Here is a 27,632-nt window from a genome sequence, read left to right on the forward strand (position 1 = left end):
GCCAATCGTGTCAGAGCAATGGGCTGCCCGGAACAAAGATGGCGGGGGAGGACTCTGTGAGGGCAGACTGATCAGAGCCCGCCGCAGACCCCTGAGGCAGTGGTAGCAGCGCGGTCGCGACCATGGAGCAGGGCGGCAGCGCTGGCAGCGCTGGCAGCGACAGCACTAGCGGGAGCGGCGGGGCGCAGCAAAGGGAGCTGGAGCGCATGGCTGAGGTCCTGGTCACAGGGGAGCAGCTACGGTAAGGCGAGTGGCACAGCGGGTGGGCTCGCGGTGGCATTGCCAGCCCGTGCCCGTTGCAGTCCTGCGCGCAGGCGCGCCGTGGCTCGCGGCTTGCGACTCGCGCGGGGCACTCTGAGGGCTGCGGGCGCGTGAATGATCACTGCTGCGCCGCGCTTAGCAGCTGCAGCCCTGCGCCCTGGGGACTCCCCCTGGCGCGGGGCTGCCGGGGTACACGCAGGCTAGCGGATGGTGTGCGCTGCGCCCTAGCCCGGCTGCTGTAGCTCTGCGCCCGGCAGACTCCCTGCCACCCCCCGCGCGCTCTCCCTCTTCTCAGGTACTTGGCAGCTGTCAGGCCTCCCTGCTGGTAGCCCGCGCCTAGTCTGCCTAGAGAACAAGAGCCGTCGGTGTGGGGTGCCCCGAGCCGACCCTAGATCCCTGTACTCCTTGGTAAAATGAGCAAGTCCACTTGATCGCTTTCCTTAGGTTTTCCTTTTCTTAGACAAGTCTTAGTTCACTCCCTGAGCCTCATTTTTAACATCTGTAAAATGAGGTTGATCACCGCGCCTCCCTTTACGGGGTTTTGCAGGAGTAAGCTGAGAGAATATTTCTGAAAACCTGTACTGATCACCTAGGGGCTCGCCATCATCGAACATTTGGCTCCGCAAGGGGGCGTGGAGGCACCTTGTCTAGCTACCCTGATGCTGATGAGCCAACTCCCCGTGGAGTGCGTTTTGGGCAGCTGACTCCATTGGCCCCTGGCTGCTGCAAGAATTAGGGCTTGCCAAGTCTTGCTGAACCCAGAAATACAGAACCCAGGAACTGGCAGTGACCTTCAGCCTCCCTCCCCCTTGCCATTCCTATCTCTGCCTGGTCCTTCTCCTTGGCCTTATGTCTGAGAATTGTACTTAAGTCTAACTGGTTCTGCAGCTGCCCTTCATGTGGTCATAAATCAGTTTGCCAGGAAGGAAAAACAAACAAACAAAAAAAACTGTACAGTGTTTGCGCCACAACTTGCACGCGGGCCCCTGTTTCTTCTAGTTCTTGGCTTGTATTTCCAGACTCATTTTGGTTTCTAAATGGCTATAATTCAGGACCTGAAGGAGAATCTTGTTTGAAAAGGAGACCAGTGTTGGAAGTCAGAATTAATTGATTTTAATGCTACAAAAGGCAAATTATGCATATGTATTTCTCATTGTTTTTTTTTTTTAATTTGTGGTCAAATTAAAGGGAATAAAAACTCTTTTTCAAGAGTACATTCTAATCAAAAATTAAAGCTTTTCTGATTCAACCTGAAACACTTTAATTTCTATATTCTTCATTGCTGTATCTTTTTCTTTCTTCAGTACAGGGAGTCTTGTACATTACTATATCTTTTTAAGTTCTCCATTGGATAGGTTTATTTACTTTTCATTTACTTTAAAAATACTGAATTGCGTGATGGCTCTTTTTGTCCAGCAAGCACTTCTCCAAGCTGCAGTTTAAATGCCCCTTCCTCAAGGCTCCCTGGTATATTTTTACTCCCCCCTTTCTTAGCACTGTTTAGGCTTAAGGGGCATCTTTGGGATGTTGGCAAGAAGATAGAGGGTTCTCTCACTCTGGAGTGAGATCTGGGTTTAAATTTCTGCTCAACCATTATGTGGCCAAGTGTCAACACTGAGTTGTTTACACAAGGACCTTAAGCTGGAGTGAATCCTGTCTTTGCTACTTACTAGTGTGGGACCTTGGACAAGTTATTTAATTAACAATGATGACTGTCATGTGAGCATTAGGTGAGTTATTGCTTGGAACAGTTCTTAACAGATATATCATGTCAACATTTGCTATTGTAGCTCTGTGACCTTGAGCCAATTAATAACACTTTGCTTGAGTTTCTGTTTTCTCACTAGTAAAATAGGAATGAAGATAAAAGTATGTCATAGGGTTGTTGGTGATAATTTGCCCCTGGGCTTCATGGATTAGTCACTGTTCAACAAATGGTGGCTGGAATTAATTAGTAATACTGGTATCTGTCTATCACCACTTGTGACTTCTAGTCCAGCCACATCTGGCAGGAAGGATTGGGTGGTAGTGAAGAGCAACGGATATAGAACCAGGCTGCCCGTGTTCGTATTCTGTCTTCCTCATTTCTTAGTTCTTTGATTTTGGGACAATTTGCTTCACCTCTCTATGCCTCAGTTTCCTTTTCTATAGAAAAGTGAGTCTGATGACACTTCCAGTTTTGCAAGGATTAAATGAGATGCTACATGTAAAAAGCTTAGTGTGTGTTAGTCTTTTAATTTTACTTTGGAAAATGTTAATCATTATTCTTTTTATCTCAACCATTTTAGTGCTGTGACTAGCATATCATAATTACTCAATAAATATTTGAATGAATGGTGTATGTAAGTCAATATCCTTCTCTTAGTACAGAGTAATATCTTATTCAGAATTTAGGGACTACAGTGATTTGCTTGGTTTCCTGACTATTGGAGGTTTAGGAGACGAGTTCAGCCATTATTGTGCCTTCCACAATGTGTTCTTCTGTTCCCAGCTCCCTCTCACCATAAGACTGCAGGCAGCACATTGTGACGTCCAGGCCTCCTGCCTCTAACTCACACCCACAGTTCCCCTCTGCTTTCTCTCAACTTTGCTACCTTCTTGGTCATCAAAGTTGAAGTGGAGGTATTAAGGAAATAGGAAACCAAGGACTGGGATCTAAAATAAACAATTTTGTTTCTAGGCCCAGCTCTGTCAATGTCTTGCCTTTACTTTCCTTTCCCACCCCCTTCCTCCCCTCCCAACTATGTTCCCTAAGGCAAATTCGGTAACCTTTCTAGTCCTTAGTGCCCTTCCCTGCAGAATGGGAATAATACTACCTTCTCGCACAAGAATTGTGGTATGGGATCAAATAAGGCACAATATGGGAAGGAATTTTGTAACATAAACCAGCAAATCAAGAATAGTGTTGTTGGGTGGCGCCTGTGGCTCAGTGAGTAGGGCGCCGGCCCCATATACCAAGGGTGGCGGGTTCAAACCCAGCCCCTGCTGAACTGCAACAAAAAAAATAGCTGGGCGTTGTGGCGGGCGCCTGTAGTTCCAGCTGCTCGGGAGGCTGAGGCAGGAGAATCGCTGAAGCCCAAGAGCTAGAGGTTGCTGTGAGTCCTGTGACATGGCACTCTACTGAAGGCGGTAAAGTGAGACTCTGTCTCTACAAAAAAAAAAAAAAAATAGTGTTGTTATGATTATTATAAGCTCTGGATGTGATGTTGGGGGTTGGCTCCACAATTCTTACACTTTTTTTAAGGGCAGCTGATTGCGTAAGGACAAGAAATTAACAGACCTAAAAACATCTCTTGCTTCCTTTTCCTGCTTGACTGCAGGACCCTTTAATTCTCTTCAGGCTTTTCTCTTGTCGTAAAAATTTTTATTTCTGTGTTTTTGCACCTTTGAATGCCTTTGGATACCATTTCAGAGTCTGGGATGGCTATAATAAAAAGAGATAATAACAAGTCTTGGCTAGGAGGTGGAGAAATTGGAAGCCTCATGCTCTGCTGGTAGGAACATGAAATGGTGAGGCCACTTTGGAAAACAGTCTGGAAGTCCTCAAAGATTAAACAGACATAGATTTACCATATGACCCAGAAATTCCACTCTATGGAGTATTCTCAGAATCTTCCTTCTTCTAGTAAGACTCCTAGATATATTCTCAAGAGAAATGAAATATATACGTCTATATAAAACTTGTACACAAATGTTCATAGCAGTATTATTTATAGTAATCAAAAATAGAAACAGCTCAAATGTCACGAAATTGATAAATGAATAAACAAAATGTGGCAGAGCCATATCATAGACCATTATTCAGCAATAAAAAGGAATAAAATACTCATACGGAACTTGAAAATATTACACTAAGGGAAAGGAGCCAGCTGTAAAAGGATGAATATTTTGTACTACATTTCCATGAAATGTCCATAATAGGAACATCTGTAGAGACAGAAAGTAGACTGGTGATTGCCAGGAACGGAAGAAGGGGGAATGGAAAGTGACAGCTAATACCTATTTGAGTTTCTTTGAGGCGTGATGAAGATGTTCTACACTTGGTTGTATTGATGGCGGCACAATTCTGGACATACTTGAAACCACTAAATCGTATACATTAAACCAGTGAATTGATTGGTAAATAAATTATACCTCAGTAAAGCTCAACAAAAATGCTTGAATGAGACATTAGACTGGTAGATAACAAAACGTTAACATTTTTTAATTGCTTTATGTTTGATAGGCCAAAGAATGTAACAAAATGTATCACCAATTCAATAACCCAACATTATTATCATATCAGGTGGGACTGATGATACAGACATACTTTATGATGCTATTGTTGATAGAGAACAGAGAAATTGTGCCATAAGTGGTAAAGAAAATCTTCTCAGAATGTTCCTAATTTGAAGATAATCAGCCACATACAAATAATTGATATTAGTGGCATTTTATACAATGGCCTTTTAAATCAATTATTTTTATGGGTTTTATACAGGGTGTCCATAAAGTTTGTGTGCAATTTAAAATTTACAATTATTTTAAATTGCCCATGAACTATATGGACAGCCTGTATATGAAACTATCATCTTGAAATCTGCTCATACAGTTGTAACTATGACACTAATTAACCCAACTTCCATCTCTTGTGTTTTCTGTGGGGTAACCCTGGAGGTACTTATGAAGGAAGATGTTTGTAATAGAGCATTTAAAAGTAAAGAATCTCCGGCTTGGCACCTGTGGCTCAGGCGGCTAAGGCGCCAGCCACATACACCTGAGCTGGCTGGTTCAAATCCAGCCCAGGCCCAGCAAACAACAATGACGGCTGCAGCCAAAATAATAGCCGGGCGTTGTTGGGTGGTGCCTGTAATCCCAGCTACTTGGGAAGTGGAGGCAAGAGAATCGCTTGAGCCCAGGAATTGGAGGTTGCTGTCAGTTGCAATGCCACAGCACTCTACCCAGGGCGACAGCTTGAGGCAATCTGTCTCAATAAAAAAGTAAAGAATCTCCAAAATATCACTATCGTCTTTATATTAATGGTAGGAATTTCTATATGGTACTTATTACCTGCTGAGGACTCTATCTAGTGCTTTATATTAATGCCTTTAAACTTTATAGCAATAGATACTCTTATTGCCTTCATTTTACAGATGAGAAAACTGAACGACAGAGCGTTTAAACTAACTGGCCATAGGTTATTCAGCCAGATGATGACAGAGCAGAGAGTCCCTGCTCTTGAGCAAAATGTTAGACTGCAATTTAATGGTGTCCCTAACTAGTGACTAGCATTATGTTCTTTTATTTTAAAGCATTAAAATAATGTAATACTAAGGCAAATTTAAAACAGAATCATGGATGTGAGAACATCACATTCTGTTGTGACAACTTTTGCAAACAAAAAAGTAGACAAATGGTTTTTCCATTCTGTTGGGGAAAATCTAATTTATTCCTAGAAGTATTTATATTTTGACAAGGTAGAATCCTCGCTACTAAATATTCAACTGACTTTTCCTTGTCATGCGGTTCTGCAAACTGAATTTAGACTCCACTTCTGTTCTGAATGTATAACCATTTTAATGGAAGGATAAAGTGCAATTGCAATCCACTATTTTGCCATCTGTGAGTCTGCAAGTGGGGTGGGGAGGAGAGTGAACAATGTAATGAGGAAGGCTTAAGTAAGAAAAACGTTTGAAGCATTTCCGTTTTGCTCTTCTATCTACCTAAACTGAATATGCTAACTATAACAATCTTATCCAATCACTACAGTTGATTCTCCTAAAAGCAATTTACTAGGCAATGAGTTTTAGCTAAGTTGTAGGAAATTGCAGTTCCTTCAAATTTTTTGATGCATTGCCTTTTTTTTTCTTTTGCTAGAACAGATGGCCTTTCCAGATTCTTACAGGTTCACTATTGCCTTTTTTAATGAAAATGTGTTCAATAAATGCTTAGTTGCTTTCCTGAATTTGCTTTACAAATGATAATGCCTGCAGATAAAAGGTAAAAATCAGAACATTGAACCAAAGACCAAGGTACAATAAATCAAAAGTTAGTTACAGAATTTAGAGCACATTGAATAGGGAAAAAGAGAAATAATTCATTTCATTGAACTTTGAACCTCAGGAATTTTAAGATTGGGGTAAAGATGTCTTAAGGGGTAGCCCCCATTGCTGGGAGCTTCAGGCCACTGGGACAGCAGGAAAACTACCTGCCCTCCACCCCACTGAAGCTAGTACTGAAATCTGATCTAAGGGGCCAATGCCGATATTTAAACTACAGCTTCCATCAGCTTTGAAATTAATAAGCCTGAATATAAGTTAAATAAACCTTAAAAGAAGAGAATTCAAAGGAAGGTCTTTCTCCTCTCCTGTCATCTCTAATATTCATTTTGATCTGGAGTTCATTTCCCTTTTGTTAGGTGGTGGCTTTTTAATGGTTAATTTCCATGAGTTTAGCAATTAGGAGAACACAAAGGAAGCAACAATCAGTCCCTCTCTTTACACAGTAATCACACTTTTGTGTGTTCCTCCCATTATCAAGAGGGGTGGGTACCAGATCCTTCCAGCATTTATCAGAGTTAACTAGACTTGGAAGTTTATATCAGTAATTGTTTTCATGGATCATTAGATGCTTGGGGGACATTATGGAGACAGAGTAGGGGGAGAGGGCTTAGCGGGACAGCCAGCAGCCTTGCAAGCAGCTGTTCCCTGTGGTAGTGCCTGCAGCAGCAACTGGAGCTGTTTCCATCAAGGCAGGCTGGGATGGTTCCATCCTTTGAAGTGTTCACGGAGAGCACTAACTTACTCAAGTCTGCACAGAGAGTAGGGGAAGGGAGATGGGGAGAGAAAACACACCCTGGAATGTGGGACAAGATATCCTTTTGTGTGCCCAGTTTCCAGATAACAGCTGTTACTAGGGTGTGGCAAAAGGAACAGGTGTCAGGAGTTCCACCTTGGGGAAGCTCATGGCAGTTGCAGAGGAAGAGGTAGGTAGCAGCCAATATCAGTGAGGAAGGCTCAAGTCTTTTTTTTTTTTTTTGTAGAGACAGAGTCTCACTTTACTGCCCTTGGTAGAGTGCCGTGGCTTCGCGTCACATGGCTCACAGCAAACTCCAGCTCTTGGGCTTATGTGATTCTCTTGCCTCAGCCTCCCGAGCAGCTGGGACTACAGGCGCCCGCCACAACACCCGGCTATTTTTTTGTTGTTGCAGTTTGGCCGGGGCTGGGTTTGAACCCACCACCCTCAGCATATGGGGCCGGTGCCCTACTCACTGAGCCACAGGCGCCGCCCCCAGGCTCAAGTCTTTATAGCCCTCAGGCAGCTACTGTTTTATTGTTTGTGTTTGTCTTGATCCTGGTGCCCTGTTTCCCTTTTGTAAGTTTTACTTACAGATTTCTGATTCTGATATTTACTTAGAAGGTCTCATGACTCTAAGGCTTGGCCCCAATACCCATTTAAGTCTTGGCCTTGTTTAGGTCATCCAGCTGTGAGATGCTCTCCTTTGGGTGGTAAAACTTTTACAGGTACAGAGATCCAGACTCTGACCTTGACTTCAGGTGTGAGAAGCAAATGAACCTTCTGAGGGACCTTCTGTCATTGAGAGAAAGTCTCAATGCATGCTACCCTATCTTCATTAGGATTAGGTTAATCACTGCATTTTATTACGTGTGAAGTTTGGCCATCATCTAATAAGTTGTGAAATTCCAGAGGCGTACACTATCAGTGGTGAGTGGTGTCCAGACAGAAAAAGGAAGGGAGATGATGTAAAAAGGAAATAATGGAGAGATATGTAATTATTAATACATGCTGGTTTGAGAACAAGCAACATGTGAAAAGGCAAATTTACAAAGAAAATATATTTTTAAAGAATTGTTTGTTTTTCATGTTAAAGAAGGATTAGTCCATATATTTATGTTGAGGATCTTAGGTTAGTTTGCTACTTAAAATACAATTTCCTTATACACATAAGCTTTGTGCCGTACTTCCAGGCACACATGGTGAGAGCAGTAAAGAGTGAATTTCTTGTAGAACTACTGTTTTGCTCTCAAAAGTCCTACTTCACTTTACTCTTTAACTTTTACATAAATGAATGTGCACAGAATATATTCACTGCAAAAGCAGGCTTTATTCCCTGTAGTGACAAAAGACTGTGTTTTACATTGAAGTGTAACGTAGCCCTTTATCATCGTAAATTATGGGATAGTTGATAAAATCAGATTTTACCGAGGCTCACACTTACTGTACTGTTTTGTTTGGAGGAACTGACATCAATAAAGCTGTCGAGGATGTGGTTTTGAAGGAAGGATTCATTTTCCTTTACATTTATTAGAATTTATTTTATTAGAATTTTTGAAGGGATTCATTTTCCTTTACATTTATTAGAATTTATTTTATTAGAATTTTTGAAGGAAGGATTCATTTTCTTTTACATTTATTAGAATTTATTTTATTAATGACTAGCTTGTAGACTCTGTAGTCAAAGATATCACAGTGGGTATAACCTCAGTCATCACAAGAGAGGATTACTATACTTTAAGGCCATGATAGAAACCTTATTCTATTGCCACACTTTCAAGAGCCAGAAGTCATCACAAATTTAAAGACATCCAAATATAAGGAACATGAGTGAATTAGAGCCTTTTTCTCTAATATTTTATTATGAAAAATTTCCAATACACAAGAAAGCTTGAAGAATTATGCAGTGAAAACCCTTATACCCACCCTATGGATTTCACAATTAACATCTCACTGTGGTTGCTTTATTATATAACTATCTTTCTCCCTCTATCATTCCATTAATCATCTTTTTTTTTTGAGACAGAGCCTCAAGCTGTCGCCCTGGGTAGAGTACAGTGGCATCACAGCTCACAGCAACCTCCAACTCCTGGGCCAAACAACTCTCCTGCCTTTGCCTCCCAAGTAGCTGGGACTACTGGCACCCGCCATAATGCCTAGCTATTTTTTGGTTGCAGCCAGCATTGTTGTTTGGCGGGCCCGGGCTGGATTCAAACCCGCCAACTCAGGTGGATGTGGCTGGTGCCTTAGCCGCTTGAGCCACAGGCACCGAGCCAATTCATCTTCTTTTTAAAGCATTTCAGAGTAAGTTCTAGACAATAATATACTTTTTCTAAAACTTTCAACAGTTTACTAACCAATGTTCACTATTTTTTTTTTTTTTTTTGAGACAGTCTCAAGCTATCACCCTGGGTAGAGTGCCATGGTCTCATAGCTCACAGAAACCTCCAACTTGGGATCAAGCGATCCTCTTGCCTCAGTTTTTCTATTAGTAGAGATGGGGGTCTCGCTTTTGCTCAGGCTGGTCTCGAACTCGTGAGCTCAAGCAATCCACTATCCTGAGCCTCCCAGAGTGCTAGGATTATAGGCGTGAACCACCGCACCTGGCCCTAATGTTCACTATTTTTCATGGTTCCCTTTTTTCAGAGATAAAATTTATATGCAGTAGAAAGAGCCCTTTGATCAGTATGGGCTAAAGCATACATCAGTGAAACCCAACCTGCTATCCAGACATCTTTAAACATATCCTGTCTAGTTTTAGCAAGTTGTATATACCAGGTAGAATTCATGAGCTAAAGCTACATTGTATTAAAAACAGGCATTCTATTCATCAGCAAGGAAAAAAAATTAAAAGCTGGAGAGAAATGGTCATGTGTTTTGTCAGTTGTCATTTTTTTTAAAGTCACTATAGTAATTAATTTAAGACATTATGTGTTTTGATAGAAAGAAACAAATCACATTTTCCCCCATCAAGGAGAGAGAAATGATCCCTCCAAATAGAATAACCAAATGACATCATACTTGTATGTAATTTTGTTTCTTCTGAACTAATACAATGTCCTTAGTGTTTTGATACTATACTGTTAGACTTGTCATGCAATAGGCCTCTCCTCCACCCCCTTACTTTAGCTCTGGACTCAGCAGAAGTGTCACAAAGCTATAGAAACGATTTGAATTTTACATTGTGAAGTGGAAAGGTGACTCCACAGTGGCATGAATCTGTCTTCCTACCATATTCCTGTAAACAATCCCTGAATCCCATCTACAGGACTACAGGTTAGGTGCTGGGGAAGAGGGGAGGACTGTCATTTCCCTGGATTCCCTCTGGCTTTGCCCGTAGCTCTCAGGGTTCCCAGATCCCCAAGTTGCACTTTAGGCCTACTGTGGATTAGGAGGTTTGAGTCTAGTTCATGTTCAGATTTATGAACTGCCAGGTAAACCATATGCAAAACCTGAAGAGGAACATAAACCCCAGAAACATAAACCCTTTTCCAGGCTAGTCTGAAGGCAGAATTCTTTGTTTATCTGTATTTGTCCTGGGGCAAAACCAATTTCATCAAATGGGGGAGAGAGCATATATCTGGGAGGAGTGGGGGTTATGAATGCACCTGGGTGGGGAAGGGGAAATACTACATATTCATGAAAATACACCATGAATCCATGCCACGTGCACTGGTTATGTAATAAATATATTTAAACATCCGAATACACAATAATCTGTAATAAATTTATTTATTGAAAAGTTGATATAAAACTGAGAAACATTAAAATGGAGTTATTCAAAATCTAATCTAAGGATAGGGGAATGTTGAAGATGTTATCAGGCATTTATTGCCAAGAAAGGACAGTTAGAACAGGAAGCCATGCTTCTCACACAGGGGAAGATAACTGACATTCCTTCAGGGCAAGGGGCCTCAAGACAAAAGAGGGACACAGCCCATAAAACTCTGATAAGCAACAAACAGTCCCCTTGGTGGGAAACCAGGCCAGAAATGGGCCTTATGCAGAAGCTGAATTCTACTCTCTCCTAACAAGCTTATGGCAGTATTTTGGTACAATGCAAAGATCTTCTCATAATTTTTAGAGAAATTAGAAGCAAGAAGTTAGAGATGATAATCCTTGTAGAAGAGGGTAATCAAAGTGTTTATATTTATTTATTTTTTATTTATTTATTTTTTTTGTAGAGACAGAATTTCACTTTATTGCCCTCGGTAGAGTGCCGTGGCGTCACACAGCTCACAGCAACCTCCAACTCCTGGGCTTACGTGATTCTCCTGCCTCAGCCTCCAGAGTAGCTGGGACTACAGGTGCCCGCCACAACGCCCGGCTATTTTTTTGTTGCAGTTTGGCCGGAGCTGGGTTTGAACCCGCCACCCTCGGTATATGGGGCCGGCGCCCTGCTCACTGAGCCACAGGCGCCGCCCAAGGTGTTTGTATTTATATGCGGATTTCAAAGAAATGTCTATTTGAGCAATTCAGTTATTAATTAAATAATAGCGATAGTGAAGTCTCAGGTCCTATGTATTAAATGTACATTCTGGCTGGGTGCAGTGGCTCACTCCTGTAATCCTAACACTCTGGGAGGCTGAGGCAGGCAGATTGCTCGACCTTAGTAATTGGAGACCAGCCTGAGCAAGAGTGAGACCCTGTCTCTACTACAGATAGAATAACTAGCCAGGTGTGGTGGCGGCACCTGTAGTCCCAGCTACTCAGGAGGCTGAGGCAGGAGATCTCTTGAGACTAAGAGTTTGAAGTTACTATGAGACTCTGTCTCAAAAAAAAAAAAAAAGTATATTCTTTCTTTAAATTTTTATAGTAATTCTTTTATCCTCATTTTGAAATAGAAGGAACCAAGGTGTGAGCAGTTTGCCCAAAGTCACATCACATTGGCATTAAGTATGGGAGCCTGGTTTCTTGGTTTTGAATTCAGACTCCCAGAGATCCTACTAGGTACGTACAACTGTAGGAGTAGTTCTATAAAATCTCAAGGATTAAGGCCTAGTCTCTTGCCTTCAAGTCACCGTCTAAGTGGGGTGAGAACGGAGAAAAGGCATATGCATTTAAGTAATAATCCAAAAGGGCAATGTATAGAGAGGTTTAAACAATAAAGAGGATTTCTTAGCCTACTTAGTATTAAATTTCAGATGAGGTTTGATCAGAATTTCACATCTATTTCCCTAAAATTCTCTTGATTCTACTCTTGCCAATACAATCGCTTTCTCTTCGTGATGACTTCTTTTGTAGTCACCGTTGGCCACCAGCAACAATGGAGACTGAAGGGAGGCCTGGCTGCCATCAACCGCCAGCAGAAGTCTTGAGCGTTGGCTCGGCACCTGTAGCATGGTGGTTACGGTGCCAGCCACATACCCTGAAGTTGGAGGGTTTGAACCCAGCCCGGGCCAGCTAAACAACAATGACAACTGCAACAAAAAATAGCCGGGAGTTGTGGCGGGCACCTGTAGTCCCAGCTACTTGGGAGGCTGAGGCAAGAGAATCGCTTGAGCCAAGAGTTTTTGATGCCATGACACTCTACGTAGGGCGATATAATGAAACTCTGTCTAAAAAAAAAAAAAAGAAGTCTTGAACTTTGATCTTTTTGGACCAACTTAACTCACAGACCCACAAGATACTAAGGCAGAGCAACGTCAGTTTTCTTAGGCCTAGTCATCTGCAGCATTGTGGCAAGAAGGATGGTATTCCCCCTGAATGCCTTAGATCAATCAGTACCCCTCACAGGCATAGACATGAGATCATTCTCACCCAGAGAAGCTCTAAGCTATGGAAAAGGGTTCAGTGAGGGAGTGGAAGATAAGCACATGTCTCCTACAACAGGCATTAATTAATAATTCGGTTTCACTGGTGAGAAACCAGATTTTTTTTTTTTTTTCCTGAGCAGGGCACTACGTGATTAAGGCAAAATTTTTGGAGAAATATTTTAAAGTTAGGAAGTGAGGAGGCTTATCCAGAGAAGAAGAAAGCGTCCACAGAAAAAGATACAAGTTGGGAAAAGTTAGGGGACATTGGCATACATTTTGACCTTACTGCTTTCCATGTAATTCCTGGTAAACCTTCTTACCATGCTGATGACCTGTTCATCTAGCTCACTTCTTCACCCCCAGCCCCCACCATTCCCTGATTTGGAAGATAATCCCCGTTTGTTCAAGCAATAGAAGTAGGATAAAACTCTCAAAGTATGACTAAAGTGGCAGTTGGCTCAAGTTCAGATTACAAGAAATGATGTTTGTAATACTTGAGTTTTGATGTGTTTCCAAGAAACACCTCCACCCAGAGAACGTCCCAGCCAAAACTGTATAAAAGTTATCTCTTTGTATAAGGAAAGCTCCTTAAGGACTAATTAAGACACAGACTTTACAGAAGGGTATAAAATGTTCTTTATGTATGTAAGCCAACTGAGGAGAGATCTTTTAGATCACGTGTTTCCATGCATTTTTCCCTCCATTCTCTATCAACTAGAAATTGGAGACACTTTTGATTATCAAGATGACATTTTTTCTCCACAATTAATAAGATTGAAGCTTATACCTCAGTGCACTATTGCACTGACATTGCAACAGTAACTTTGACATGAATTTATGCAGCATCTTACCATAAAAATAAATAACAGAAGTAAATCCAAATAAAAGTGGTTTATTATCATATAATACTACGTGAGTTTAGACTTTTCTTCTACAAAGTCAGTGGCTCAAAGTCAGAGCCTTTTATGTTCAAGTACTGACAAGGGACTGTTATAGAAAGCATGATTTTTCTTATGCCTGTGTTGACTATAAAAGAGAGAAGCTCCAGTTAAATCCGTTGAGAAGCATCCATGAAATCCAAGAAGCTGGGCTTGGAGCCAACACATTTGTCTACATGTTCCCCATTTGCTGAGTCTGCGCTAATGACGGCTTTAAGCCAAGAAGAGCAGAGTCTGATTCCTAAGGACTTTATTATAATTTACAATTACATCTTTCAAGTGAAGAAGGTAATTGTGGTGAGAGCCAGGAATTCCTTAGAAGCCGCTCTTCCAGTGCACCAGGATTTATTGAGCCATTTTGTTGATCGTGAGATGAAATTATCTGATTATTTACATGCTTAATTAACTCGAGGGAATTTCTTCGGTTGTCTTCCTATTAGCTGCATTTTGGATGATTATTTTGCTGCTGGATAATTTCTTTTCCTAAAGGGGAACGCAAAGAAGAAGAGGAAGTTGGTTTGGCGATTTGTCAGCAGTTCTGGGAGAATGTTTATTCAGGGAGGAGTTTGCTATCTGTGAGAATGTGAGGATTATCTGGACATTTTCAAGTCTTTCATGTGGTTCTTATCCCGTCTGTATTCTACGATTTCTGGGTTGAAGCCAGACTCTGAGAGTGCATGGGGAGGAAGACTAACCTCAGAATGATCTCGTCTCTCTAGGTTCTTGAGACTTAGACATCTCTCTGCCACCTGTAACTCCCCTACCCTACCAGTGTGCCTTCATTCATTTTCCCATCTCTGCCAGAGAAAACTTCTGACTGGCCAGAACTCATCTCTTCTTCATGAGCTTTTAAATATATGGGTGGTAGGGGGCTGGCCATCATCACCACTGTAGTCATGCTCACTGAACCTAACACATATTTGGGGAAATCATTACAGTCTGGTTGCTTCTGTGAAAGGAAATTTTATTATGACATTTATCCTAACATTTCTTAAAAGGACACTCACTTGGGTAGCACCTGTGACTCAGTGGGTAGGGCACTGGCGCCATATACCGAGGGTGGTAGGTCAAAACCCAGCCCTGGTCAAACTGCAAACAAAAAAATAGCTGGGCGTTGTGGTGGGCACCTGTAGTTCCAGCTGCTTGGGTGGCTGAGGCAAGAGAATTGCCCAAGCCCAGGAGTTGGAGGTTGCTGTGAGCTATGGCACTACAGCACTCTACTGAGGGCGATAAAGTGAGACTCTGTCTCTAAAAAAAAAAGAACACTCACCTATAATAATTATACAATGATTTGCTTTACTTAGTAATTGAAAATGTTTTTTTTTTTTTTTTTTTGAGACGGAGCCTCAAGCTGTAACCCTGGGTAGAGTGCTGTGGCATCACAGCTCATAGCAACCTCCAACTCCTGGGCTCAAGCAATTCTCCTGCCTCCGCCTCCCAAGTAGCTGGGATTACAAGTGCCTGCCACAATGCCCGACTATTTTTTGGTTGCAGCCATCATTGTTGTTTGGCAGTCCCGGGATGGATCAAACCCGCCAGCCCAGGTGTAAGTGGCTGGTGCCTTAGCTGCTTAAGCCACAGGCGCCGAGCCTGAAAATGCTTTTATTAATAGAGCCTGGCAATAGTTAATTAGGATACCTGGAGAACCTTGGGATTTGGGCCTTCATGGAGATGATAGTACAATGTAAAACAACAACAACAAAACACTTATTTTAAACTATACTTGAGTCTATTCAGAATCTTTTTTTTTTTTTTTATAGAGACAGAGTCTCACTTTATGGCCCTCGGTAGAGTGCCATGGCATCACACAGCTCACAGCAACCTCCAACTCCTGGGCTTAAGCGTTTCTCTTGCCTCAGCCTCCTGAGTAGCTGGGACTACAGGTGCCCGCCACAACGCCCAGCTATTTTTTGGTTGCAGTTCAGCTGGGGCCGGGTTTGAACCCGCCACCCTCGGTATATGGGGCTGGCGCCTTACCAACAGAGCCACAGGCGCCGCCCTCAGAATCATTTCTGTTTTGTTTTGTTTTACCAGGAATGGAAAAATCTTTATTTCCTCTGCTGAACGGGTCCATCTTGGAGGGAGAGGATGGCCGAGGCCAAAGAGGACCTGGGAGAGGCCTGCACAGGGCAGGGGCAAGGGGCTGGTGATGAGGGCAGTGGGTAGCCCGGTCATTTGTTGTCTCCCAGGAAGAAGTCGTTGTAGGCCATGCACAGTGTGGTCAGGAACACCGAGTACTCCAGAAGTCCATCTCCTGGTCACTGTGTCCAGGCTCTTCATCAGGTCATCACTGCTGCCCTCCTTCATTTTCTCTCCAAGACACAGCTCCTTCTTGATCAGCTCCATAAGCTCCTTTCCTACTCAGGGTCAGCTTGCTGCCCACTCTCCCCAAATACCTGTGGAAAGTGGTGGCCATAGTGGTCAGGGCCTTCTCGAGAGGAGTCTCCATCACAGTGTGCAGCTCTCACTGTCCTTGTTTACAGATGGGGCTGGGGATGCGCTGAGCTGAGCTGACCATAGCAGAAGCCCTCCGTCCCAGAAGCCTCATCTTCCAGAAGCCTCCGTCCCAGAAGCCCCATCTTCCAACCAGAAATCAGAACTCACCATCTGACTCCTAAGGGGAAGCACCTGTCACACCTCATGTTTTCTGGGGGGGTCTCAGTTTCCTTCCTCAGATCATGTGTCTGGAACTTTGTCTCTGAAAACTATGGTCCCCACCCACCACCCCTCTCACTCCCCCTCCCCCCAGCCACTGTCCCTCACTTATCTCTCTGCAGTCACTGGTCCTTCTCTGAGGGAGCATGATTCCTAAGTGAGGACAGCCTGGCCATTATTCAGAATCTTTTCCAAAGGTTCAGTCTGAGAAAATGCAGTTAGTCACAACTGCACACCCTAGAACACAGTCATTCATACAGTATGAGGCCACGTGGCTTTGACAATCATCTTTGTGACCTGAAATGTCTTCCTTGATAGAAAGTTGTCAAAGTGAAGTGTATGTTTCTCATAGGGAGAGTCCCTGTGTCCTGCTGGGTATTCTCCTGGAGGAGGCTCAAGGTGAAGATGGCCCTGTCTCCCCTTCCTCTTCAGATTTTTAGAAATGTGAAGCCTAAGCCAAAGCTGAAATCTTCTAAAAGAGAAATACAACTTTCATTGCTGAATTTATTATCTAGTGATATAAAAGAGTGGATGCTATTTCTGCTTTGAGCCTTCCAGTAGCTTGTATAGACTTCCATCAATGGGTCTACAACCCTCTACATTTTTGCCTCCCTTGTATGGTGAGGTAAATACTACAACATTTTATGGGTCAGATTAAGGAACAGCTTTACCCGGGACCCGTAAATGCAAAGGGTCAGCAAGAAGAAACACAGTCCTCTATCCTTTTACTATCCTAGAAAGAATTGGGCATGCTCCTGAAGCTGCCTGCCACGTAATGTGTTACTGTTCTGGGGGAGGGACCCTTGTCCTCTGTTACTTGACCTTCCTGTGGTACAAGCATGAGAGTGGCTGAGTGGCTTTAACTCTGGGGGACAAATATGGTGAACTCAGGCACCCAAAATTTTAAGCTGGAAAGCACCAGGGACACAGCACGAGAGGCCTCAGGGGCTTGGGTCAAAGTCACAACCTCTCTTGCTGGGGAAAGAAAGGCTCGCTGCCCGGCACAGGTGGAGTCTGTGAGGTCACATCCACAAATCCTGCATGTCCCTCCACAGCTGGCAGGTCTGTGTACTTTCCAAGTGAAGAACGGCAGGTTAGGCAGTTAGTTAGACACGAGCAGGGTGGATGGCCGATGCGGTCAGGCTATTTTGGACTGGCTTAGGTCAGGCTGGCCTGAGTTGTTACAGTTATGCAGCTAATAGAAACCTCTCAGGTGTAAGACCTTGCAGGTGGGCTGTCTGAGAAAGCTGGTTGTTTTAGATGACTGATTAATGTCCCAGAGACTTTGTGATGTGGACAGATAGATATGAGTTGTTATGGGAACATGTCATGGGAACAGAGTTGATTAAGACGCTGGGAAATGTCTAAGACACGCTGCCAAAATGCCCTCAAAAGTTGTGTATAAAACCCAGCACTGTCCAAACCATTAGAATAAACTTTTCCTTTTTTGCTAAAACTTTACTTGTTCTTGTTCTCTTCAGTTATTTTGGTGACTGCCTTGAACTGTCACCGTACTGCCCTGACTATACCTTGTTCATTCTCATACCCAGAGATTCCTGACACCTGACAGTGTACAGACAGCTTTGGTGCCCGACTCTTCCTAGGAAAAGCACAGCATTATTTCCATGCTAGAAGCGCATTTCCACTTATTCTGACAGTTGGAAAGGAGGACTTGTTTGTCAGCTATATACTTTACCTTATTTCACAGATGATGGTGTTTACCTCAAGGGTTGCACTAGGTTATATCTTTAACCTCTGATGCTTTTTCATTAGTTAACACTGGACTTTGATCTATTTTACTTCTGCCAAGATAGATGGATAATGGATCCCTCGGGAGTACATTGTGAGTTTTGTTACTATGCTATTTATTGCAATATTCTTTGGTTTTGTGTTATTCTGATTTTCTTTTAGTTAGCCTTCTCCACAAATAACAACAACAGTGTCCAGTATTTATTGAATCCATACTAGTGTGCCTCATAATGTGATAAGCCCTTTATGTGAATTTGTATCATATAATCCTTGGGTAGGTATCATTAGTCCCGTTTTAGAGACGGAGATGCAAAGGCTTAAAAAGCTTAAGAAACTTGCCGAGAGTCACAAAGTGAATAAGTGGGAGCCCAGACTGCAGCTCCACAGTCTCTCTTCAAAGGCAAGGCTCTTTGAAGGTTGAGGATACAGCTGGGCTCAGCCTAAGCTGTTGAAGTGGGAGGTCGGGGCAGGGATGCCCAGCTGTTGTGGGCATGGAGCTTGGACCTTTGGAATTTGATGTCTGACTGAATATTTGTGTCTGTCTGGGCAAAAATTGAATTTGCATATGTAATAATAATTATGTCAACTAAATGCATGAAAATGATGAATAACAACTTTGATACACTAAAATTAAGAAATTAAAATATTTAAAAGCTTCAAAAACTTAGGTTGGTTGATGAATAATTTATTTATACAATCATGTATGCCTAATTACCAGGCAACTTACTGATGATTACATAGATAAGGAATACGTCATAAACACATAAAAACTATATATAGATATCACTATGGATTGTTGACTAAAAGTATTAAAAGTTCTGTAATATTACCTTATTTGGCCATATTTTAGGCTCTGGAAGGAAACTTACTGCTGCTTTTCTGTGACATGAAACTCTAGGAAAATGTATTATCCTCTATTGAATATTTTTCATACATAGGAATATGCCAGGTGCAGTGGCTCTCGCCTATACTCCTAGCACTCTGGGAGCCCAAGGCAGTGGATTACCCTGAGCTCACAGGTTTGAGACTAGCATGAGCAAGACCAAAACCCTGTCTCTAAAAAAAAAAAAAAAAATAGCCAGGTATTATGGGGGACGCCTGTAGTACCAGCTACTTGGGAGACTGAGGCAAGAGAATCACTTGAGCCCAAGAGTTGGCAGTTGCTGTGAGCTTGCCACAGCACTCTACTGAGGGTGACAAAGTGAGACTCTGTCTCAAAAAATAAGGAATAGACTGTCCAATAGAATCTCATCCAAGAGACATTAAAAAATAGTTAAAAATTATTTGGTACATTGTAGATTAAGAGTGTTTAAAGACATTCTTCAATTTCTGTTTAGAGCTAGAATAAATTTTTACTCAATTAACGAGATTATTACTACAGAGTCTGTAGTAAAGAACCTTTAATTCAATGTTCTTGAAAATTGTAAGTTTATGTATTTGTAATTTTTTAAATTTTCATTTTATTTTCACTTATTATATCATTTTCACTTTCATTGTCTTCCTCTTATTGCTCTGAGCTGGAGTGCAGTGGCTCATAGTTCACAGCAACCTCAAACTCCTGGGCTCAACCAATCCTCCTGCCTCAGCTTCCTGAGCTTGTGCCACTGGGCCTGGCTAGTTTTTCTATTTTTAGTAGAGACAGGGTCTTGTTCTTGCCCATGCTGATCTGAGTCCTGAGCACAAGTGATCCACCCATCTCAACCTCCCAGAGTGCTAGGATTACAGGCATGAGCCCCCTGTGCCCAGCCTTCTGAAAACTGTAAGTTTAAATAGGAAAATAAGCACTGGACATTTAGATCAAGGCCCTCGTACTTTCTTTGTAGGAATGCATAAAGCTATAATTTTATGATTATGACTGATTTTTTCACACCAGACCTTGAGATTTGGTGGAAAATAGGACCCATAGTTTAGGCATTGATTTTAGGGTTAGAATAATACAGAATGAAGGATGAAGAATTCTTGGATTCAAAATAGAAAGTGTGTAACAGGCTGGGTGCTATGGCTCACGCCTGTAATCCTAGCACTTTGGGAGGCTGAGGCAGATAGATTGCCTGAGCTCATGCGTTCGAGACTAGACTGAACAAAAAGTGAGACCCCTGTTTCTACTAAAGATAGAAAAAACTGAGGCAAGAGGATCACTTGAGCCCAAGAGTTGGAGGTTGCTGTGAGCTCTGATGACACCACTGCATTCTACCCAGGGTGACATCTTGAGACTCTGTCTCAAAAAAAGAAAAGAAAATGTGTAACAATCTAAGCTGCAAGAAGATAGTGTATTTAGATATAATGTTATGAGAGAAAAATTACTTTAGGAGAAGAGACTCTAATGAGTACTTTAAAGAGAAGATGACAAGCACTTTAAAGATGGATGTGCAACTTGGCCTGGGATTTTTAATAAATGGGCTCTCCCGGTAGATGCAGGGATCCTAACAGTGGTCTGTTGTCACCTAAATTAAAGTTCTCAGTTTCTTCTTCTCTAAAGTTAGAGGAATAAATAAGATTCTTGAGGTTACATGTATTAAAGTTCTTGGAATGAGGCCTAGCATATAGGAAACACTCCCTGGTATTTGTTGTTACCTCTGTTAATAATAGTAAATAATGCAAGATGTGATGGCTCTGGGCTAAAATACTAGCATTTTGGGAGGCTGAACCAGGAAGATCACTTGAGGCCAGGAGTCTGAGACCAGCCTAAACACATAGACAGACCCCATCTCTACAAAAAACAAAAACAAAAAAATTACCCAAGCATAGTGACACATGCTTGTACTCCCAGGCAGTCATTCAGAAGGCTGAGGTGGGAGGATTGCTTGAGCCCAGCCCAGGAGTTGGAGGCAGCAAAGAGCTATGATCTCTCACCACTGCATCCCAGCCTGGGCAATAGAGCAAGACCCTATCTCAAAAAAAACAAACAAACCAAAAACAAAAAAACAGGAAATAGGTCAATATGAATCAAAGTTAACATCAGGAAGTGCCTTTGCTTCAATTATGAAATGAGGGTATACATATCTATTCGTGGTGTTGAAAACATGAATTTTTAAATGACATATGAAAACCAGTTACGTATGTCAACAATAGCCAAAACTATGGCTGGTGGGCAATAGCTGACCCACTGCCTGTCTTTTTTTTTTTGTTTTGGGGGGGTATTTTGTGACAAGAGTCTCACTCTGGTGCTCCGGACTAGATTGCTGTGGCATCATAGCTCACAGCAACCTCAAACTCTTGGGCCCAAGTGATCCTCTTGCCTCAGCCTCCCGAGTAGGTGGGACTTCAGGCACCTGCCAAAATGCCTGGTTAGTTTTTCTATTTTTAGTAGAAAGGAGGTCTTCCTTTTCCTCAGGCTGGTCTCAAACTCTTGAGCTCAAGTGATCCACCTGCCTCAGCCTCCCAGAGTGCTAAGATTATAGGTGTGAACCACTGCACCAGGCCCCACGGCCTGTTTTTATAAATAAAGTTTTATTAAAACACAGTCATGCCCATTTATTTACACATTGTTGACAGCTGCTTTCATGCTGCAATAGCACAGTTAAGTAGCTCAACACAGATTATATGGCCTCCAAATAAAAAATATTTACTTTCAGCCTGATGCAATGGCTCACTCCTATAATCCTAGCACTCTGAGGGCCCAAGGTGAGTGATTGCTTGAGGTAGGGGTTCAAGACCAGCCTGAAAAATAGTGAAATCCTTGTCTCTCTACTAAAAAATAGAAAAATTAGCTGGGCGAGGTGGTGCATGCCTATAGTGCCAGCTACTCAGGAGGCTGAGGCAAGAGGATCACATGATGCCACCGCAATCTAGCCTGGGGCAACAAAGTGAGACTCTGTCTCAAAAAAATAAAAAAATTACTTTTGGCCCTTTAGAAAAACTTCTCCAACCCTTGATGTATATCTAAGTAAGAAAAAAATATGTGTGGTTATACCATGGAATGAAACACCTATTAGAAGTTGCCTATGTTCTTCTAAATGAGAGGGGAATATTTGCCAAATTTATAAATTAATTTTGAAAAGCTTTGGTGTTATGATCATTTTCATTTTAAGAGCCTCATATTTTAGGAAATAAAGCTTAGAAACAGTCTGATAATTTTTATCAAGGGTAAAGACTCTACTTAAATAATTAGCCATTTAGAATCCTAAATTATTTTTTTTCTACTTAGGTCCCCCTCATCATGGATGCCTAGCACTTATTTTCGACATAGAAGATGACATTAATAATATATGTGCAACCACAGTCTAATGGATCTCTGTTCAGTGCCTGCCAAAAGCCCATCTTTCTTTTGGTAAAATCCATATTGAGACCACATGTGTTGTTTTAATTAAAAGCAAAATGTCAACTTAATTTTCTCTTATCTTTTTTGGGGAAATCCTGCAGCCACTATAGATTTCAAAGTAGTGTTCTCGATTCCAAGTCACATTTTTTATCTTTTCCTTATCCTGTGATGTAATGCTCTCTTCATTTTGTCACACATTTAGCAGCTGCTTGTTTGTGCTGATGTTATTAGACTTCTTCACATCACTGGACAAGAAATTACTTTAGAAACCTGTTATTAGTTGGGTGAATTGCATTTTAGCCACTTATATGGGAATCTCTTTCCACTTCTCTTCGTTCCTGTTCTCAGTCTCAGGATTTCATCTAGGAATGAAATGAAGCCTGGAGAAGGAATTACCTACTGTTTTCATTCATTTCTATCTCTTTCAATGGGGGACATTTGTCTATCAGGTGGACCCAGAAGGCACACATACATTTATTCAGGTACCGAGCCTGGACTTAGGGAGATTAATGCCTTAAATCTGTGCAAACATCTCTGTATAAACATCTCTCTATATTTAAATTGTTAGTTGAGAACCTCAGTTAAATAAAGTATCTATTTTCACAGGTGAGTTTTCTCACATTTGCAATTGCAATGGCTTTTGCTTTGTAAAATTTCTCTTTTTGAACACAAGGCTTTTATGAGACAACCCTAAGTTGTACTCCTGAATCACTATTTAGCTTAGAGAAGAAACTTGCTAACCTACTTCAACATCTTACAGTCTTCATCACCTAGAAGTTCTTAAGTGTCTCTGGAATCTCTACATATCTAATTTTAAATCTTTCTAGCAGTCCTTCTCTCCCTGTTGAGACTCTTGAGCATTTTCACAGAGGTATACCCTTCCTGTGTTTTCTCAACTTGGTTCTTCAGCTGTCTTTGAATTTGAAAGAGCCCACAGCTGTCTTTGAATTTGAATTTGTCCAATCTTTTTTTTTTTTCTGCCAAAGATCGAAAAAAAGAGTTGTCTTGGGCCACACATTGAAAACACAAACACTAATGAAAGCTGATGAGCAGAAAATGGTCCATACATAATTTTCATCATATCTAACACTACAGATAAACAAAACCAGCCTCAAATAATCTGCATGTGGCACAGGGGCCACAGGTTGGACACCCTTGCATCCTTTCAGTAAAATTCCTCTTTGCTTAAATTTTTTTTTAGAAAATTATTTGCAGCTCGGCACCCATAACACAGTGGTTATGGCTCTGGCCACATACACCTAGGCTGGCGGGTTCAAACCCAGCCCAGGACTGCTAAACACACTGAAACAGAAAACAGCCAGGCATGGTGGTGAGCGCCTATAGTCCCAGGTACTTGGGAGTTTGAGGCAAGGGAATTGCTTAAGCCCAAGAGTTTGAGGTTGCTGTGAGCAGTGATGCCACAGCACTCTACCATAGTGAGACTCTGTTTCAAGAAAAGGAAAATTATTTGGGATTCATTGAGTGTACAAAGAATTAGGTCACACTGATTACATGTGTTAGGTAAAGTCCCTCTTATAATTGTGTCCCACCTTTTTTTTTTTTTTTTGAGACAGAGTCTCACTACATTGCCACTCTTGGTAGAGTGCTATAGTGTCACAGCTCACAGCAACCTCAAACTCTTGGGCTTAAGTAATTCTCTTGCCTCAGCCTCTCAGCAGCTAGAACTATAGGCACCCACCACAATGCCCGATTATTTTTTTTGTTGTTGTTATTGTTGGTTTTAACATGCCCTTGCCGGGTTCAAACCTACCAGCCCCTGTGCATGTGGCCAGCACCCTAACAAATGAGCTATGAGCGCTGAGCCCAGACTCTTACTTTCATGCCCCAGGTAGAGTGCCCTGGCATCATAGCTTATAGAAACCTCAAATGGTTGGGCTCAAGCAATCCTCTTGCCTCAGCCTCCCAAGTAGCTGGAACATCCACCATAATGTCTGGATATTTTTTTATAGAGATGGGGTCTTGCTTTTGCTCAGGCTGGTCTCAAATTCCTGAGCTCAAGCAATCTACCCGCCTCAGCCTCCTAACTGCTAGGACACTTTGCTTAAATTAACCAGAATTTGTTTCTGTTTCTTGTAGTCAGAGAATAATAATTGACACAGAAAATAGTACCAGGAATAGGGTAAATATAAATACTATAAATATTATATGATAAAAATGATAGATGTCTGTTACCCCCCTCTTTTTTTGCTAAAAGCACAAAGATATTTGTATAAAATTATTGCTTATTGCAAAATGTAAACAAAGGCTAATTCTAGTTGGCATAGAATAATCATCTTATGATGATTATTTGTGTGATCTCTAATACATAAAAATGTTGGACTTCTACATTTGTTACAGAGGTGGGCTGGATGCTATTCTATTTTTGTAACTCTTGTAACATCGCCACTGTTGTAGGAATAGAGAATATAAATAAATGCTTGTCCATTGCTCCCTAGTGGAAAGTGAAATCACTTTTAGATTCCAAATATAGAAATCGCATTCTCCTCTTTCCTTCTTTGAAAATAGGAAAACTGAGGTTTTAGGAACAGAACTTCTCTGTGCTTTGGAGTTCACATGGTAAGAAAAAGGATGTTTTTATTTATTTCATTTGATTGACATTTTAGATATATGCACAAGGACACTAATGCAATTCTATCATAAGCCTGTGAACATGGTTTGGTCTTTTTATGTTTTAGTCTGTCACTTCTGTGTGCTGTTGAAATTGTCAAATACTCAGCTGCAAACACAAACTCCCACTTTGCAGTCAGCTGATTATATAATCACAGGTGAGAAGATTTACAAACTTTATATTTTTAGCTCCCACAGATGCTGTTAGAAAGATGTGATAATTTCAGCTTCATGAATTTCAGCTTCATGACAACTATTAGTTGATGGTTCAAATGCCTTCTAGAAAAAAATGGGAATAGGTCATACTGTTAGCCTTTGGTCTGTAGAATCATACAGAACACTTACTAGGTGAGATGATAAAATAAGGAAATCCTATTATTTCCGTTTTTTTTTTTTTTTTGAGACAGAGCATGACTATGTCTCCCTCGATAGAGTGCTGTGGTGTCACAGCTCACAGCAACTTCAAACTCTTGGGCTTAAGCAATTCTCTTGCCTCAGCATCTGAAGTAGCTGGGACTACAGGCACCTGCCATAATGCCCAGCTATTTTTTGTTGCAGTTGTCATTGTTGTTTAGCTGGCCTGGGCCAGGATTGAAACTGCCAGCCTCGGTGTATGTGGCCGGTGCCTTAACCACTGGGCTACGGGTGCCAAGCCAGAAATCCTATTATTTCTATAACAGTTTTCCCTCCTCCCCATTCTAAGCAAAGGAGTTTTCCTTTTTGGATCTTAGTTTCATGATAAGTATTTGTGGTACATGTTATGAACATCAGCTAACATTTAAAGACCATCTTATATATTAGAGATTTCATATACATCATTCTATTGATTTTCAAATCTATTGATCCTTAGTTCCGTGAGCTAAGAAGAACCTGAATGATTATTTGATTGCTATTAATGTAAAGGTGAGAAACTTTACATGAAGTTCTGTAATATGCACTTTCTTCCTATTATGTCCCAGCCTTCAGCACAAAGATGGGTACATCATAGACTGAAATAAAAATTTACAAAGTAGCAAAATAAATGGAGCTCAGAGAGAGTTTAAGTGACTCAGCCATGGACACTTAATTACTAAGTGATGGAAACAGTGCTCAGATTTAAGATTCTTTGATTTAGAGACAAGGAAAGTGAAGTTTGCTAAATTGTATGCTCCCTGGTGGCAGGGTCTACATGTGTCTTGTTTTCTACTGTATGCCCAGTGCCTGTCACAGTATCCAGTGGACAGAATAGTAGGTGTTCAGTTAATATTTATTGACTGCGTGGTGTAAGAAAGTAAAGTATTTGCCTTAACTCACACCTTAAGGAAGGTCTTCTTACAGGTTGATCACTCTATGGTTGATGAACACAAGATCTTCATGTCATCAACATAGTAAAGTTGTTGAACTTGAGACTGGAGGGAGCTTAGTGATGGTCTAATCCAGCCCTTTTAAATGAGTCTTGCTTGGCCATCTCATTTGGTACCATCTGATTTGATAACATTAGTTACTCCCAAATCCTTCACCCTGTTTCACCATATCACCTATGAAAGATTTATGAGGAATGCAGACTGGTTCTTTCTGAAGACCAAGTGGCCCCTGAGATAGCCTACAGAGAATAAGACAGGACGTGGGTGAAACTTGTTGCTCAGTCCTGGACTCCTGTCCTCTCAATCCCGGACTCCTGTCCTCTCGATCTCACTGGCATCATCAGAGAACAGTTTCACCTGGACACAGCATATCTGTACAGGCTTAATTTCTTCTTCCCAGTAGTGCTTAGTCTCCATCTTTAATTTAGGATTGATACTGGGAAGACCTCACTGGTAATTTAGAATGTGTGCTGCTTTGACCCCCACGCTGTAATTTTGATACCTAACTGGCATTGTAGGGCTACCACCTTGAGTATGACGTACATCCTCCCCCACTCCCAAAGCACCCCTGCGCCTCTACCAGGGGAGAAAGGACAACATAAAATGCACTCTGTTTGATTTGCTGTGTGAAAGTTCAGTTCTCTACAAGTCCACTGCAGTTAGAAAACATTGTGAATACATTTTTCACGGAAACTGTGAGAGTCCCTTGTGTGCCAGGCAGCATGCTAGCCCTTGAAAGCAAGATGTCAACCATTGGGATTCTGCCCTCCAGGAGCTCACAGCGAGAGACTGCAGGCAGCTACAGCGAGAGGTGGAAATGTGAACACAACTAGAGCCCAGCAGGATAGTTTCTGCAGTAGGAGGATACACAGGGTGCAGGGGAGCTCTGGATGGAAAGGACACACTGCCTGGGGGAGAAGGATAGAGAAGACATCCTCAAACAGGTGACAGCTGAACTGGGTTTTAAGGCCTGGACTAGGAGTACTGTTAGGGAAGAGAGAGACACCTTAGGCACAGACAACAGCTAATAGAAAGACCTAGAAGCTTGAAATGGCATGGTGTGTTCCACATGGAACTGGACTGTCATCCATTGGTTTTCTAATGTTTCTGCCTGCCCATCTCTCTCTATAAGAGCATGTTGAGCATAGATTTCCCCCCAATATGGGCATGTTAATTTAACAGTTATACAATGTACTACTGTACTAATGTGTTATATATGTCATAAATAAACACAAAAAGAAGCAATTTAAAAATCCTTTTAAGGATG

At 41.7% G+C, this 27,632-nt stretch overlaps 1 protein-coding gene and 1 pseudogene across 2 annotated transcripts in view; one reads left to right on the plus strand and one right to left on the minus strand.

The window, feature by feature from the left end:
• DEPTOR (DEP domain containing MTOR interacting protein) overlaps positions 1-27,632 on the plus strand; it is a 169,694-nt gene continuing 142,062 nt past the window's right edge. For both annotated transcript variants that reach the window (XM_053558386.1, XM_053558387.1), the window contains exon 1: positions 1-241. In XM_053558386.1, the coding sequence (XP_053414361.1) occupies positions 123-241 (119 nt within the window). In that variant the 5' untranslated portion in view covers positions 1-122. The remainder of the gene's footprint in view (positions 242-27,632) is intronic.
• On the minus strand, positions 15,867-16,184 carry LOC128563199 (protein S100-A5-like; annotated as a pseudogene).

The sequence above is a fragment of the Nycticebus coucang genome, chromosome 13, assembly GCF_027406575.1.
Source record: "Nycticebus coucang isolate mNycCou1 chromosome 13, mNycCou1.pri, whole genome shotgun sequence".
Classification (NCBI taxonomy): domain Eukaryota; kingdom Metazoa; phylum Chordata; class Mammalia; order Primates; family Lorisidae; genus Nycticebus; species Nycticebus coucang.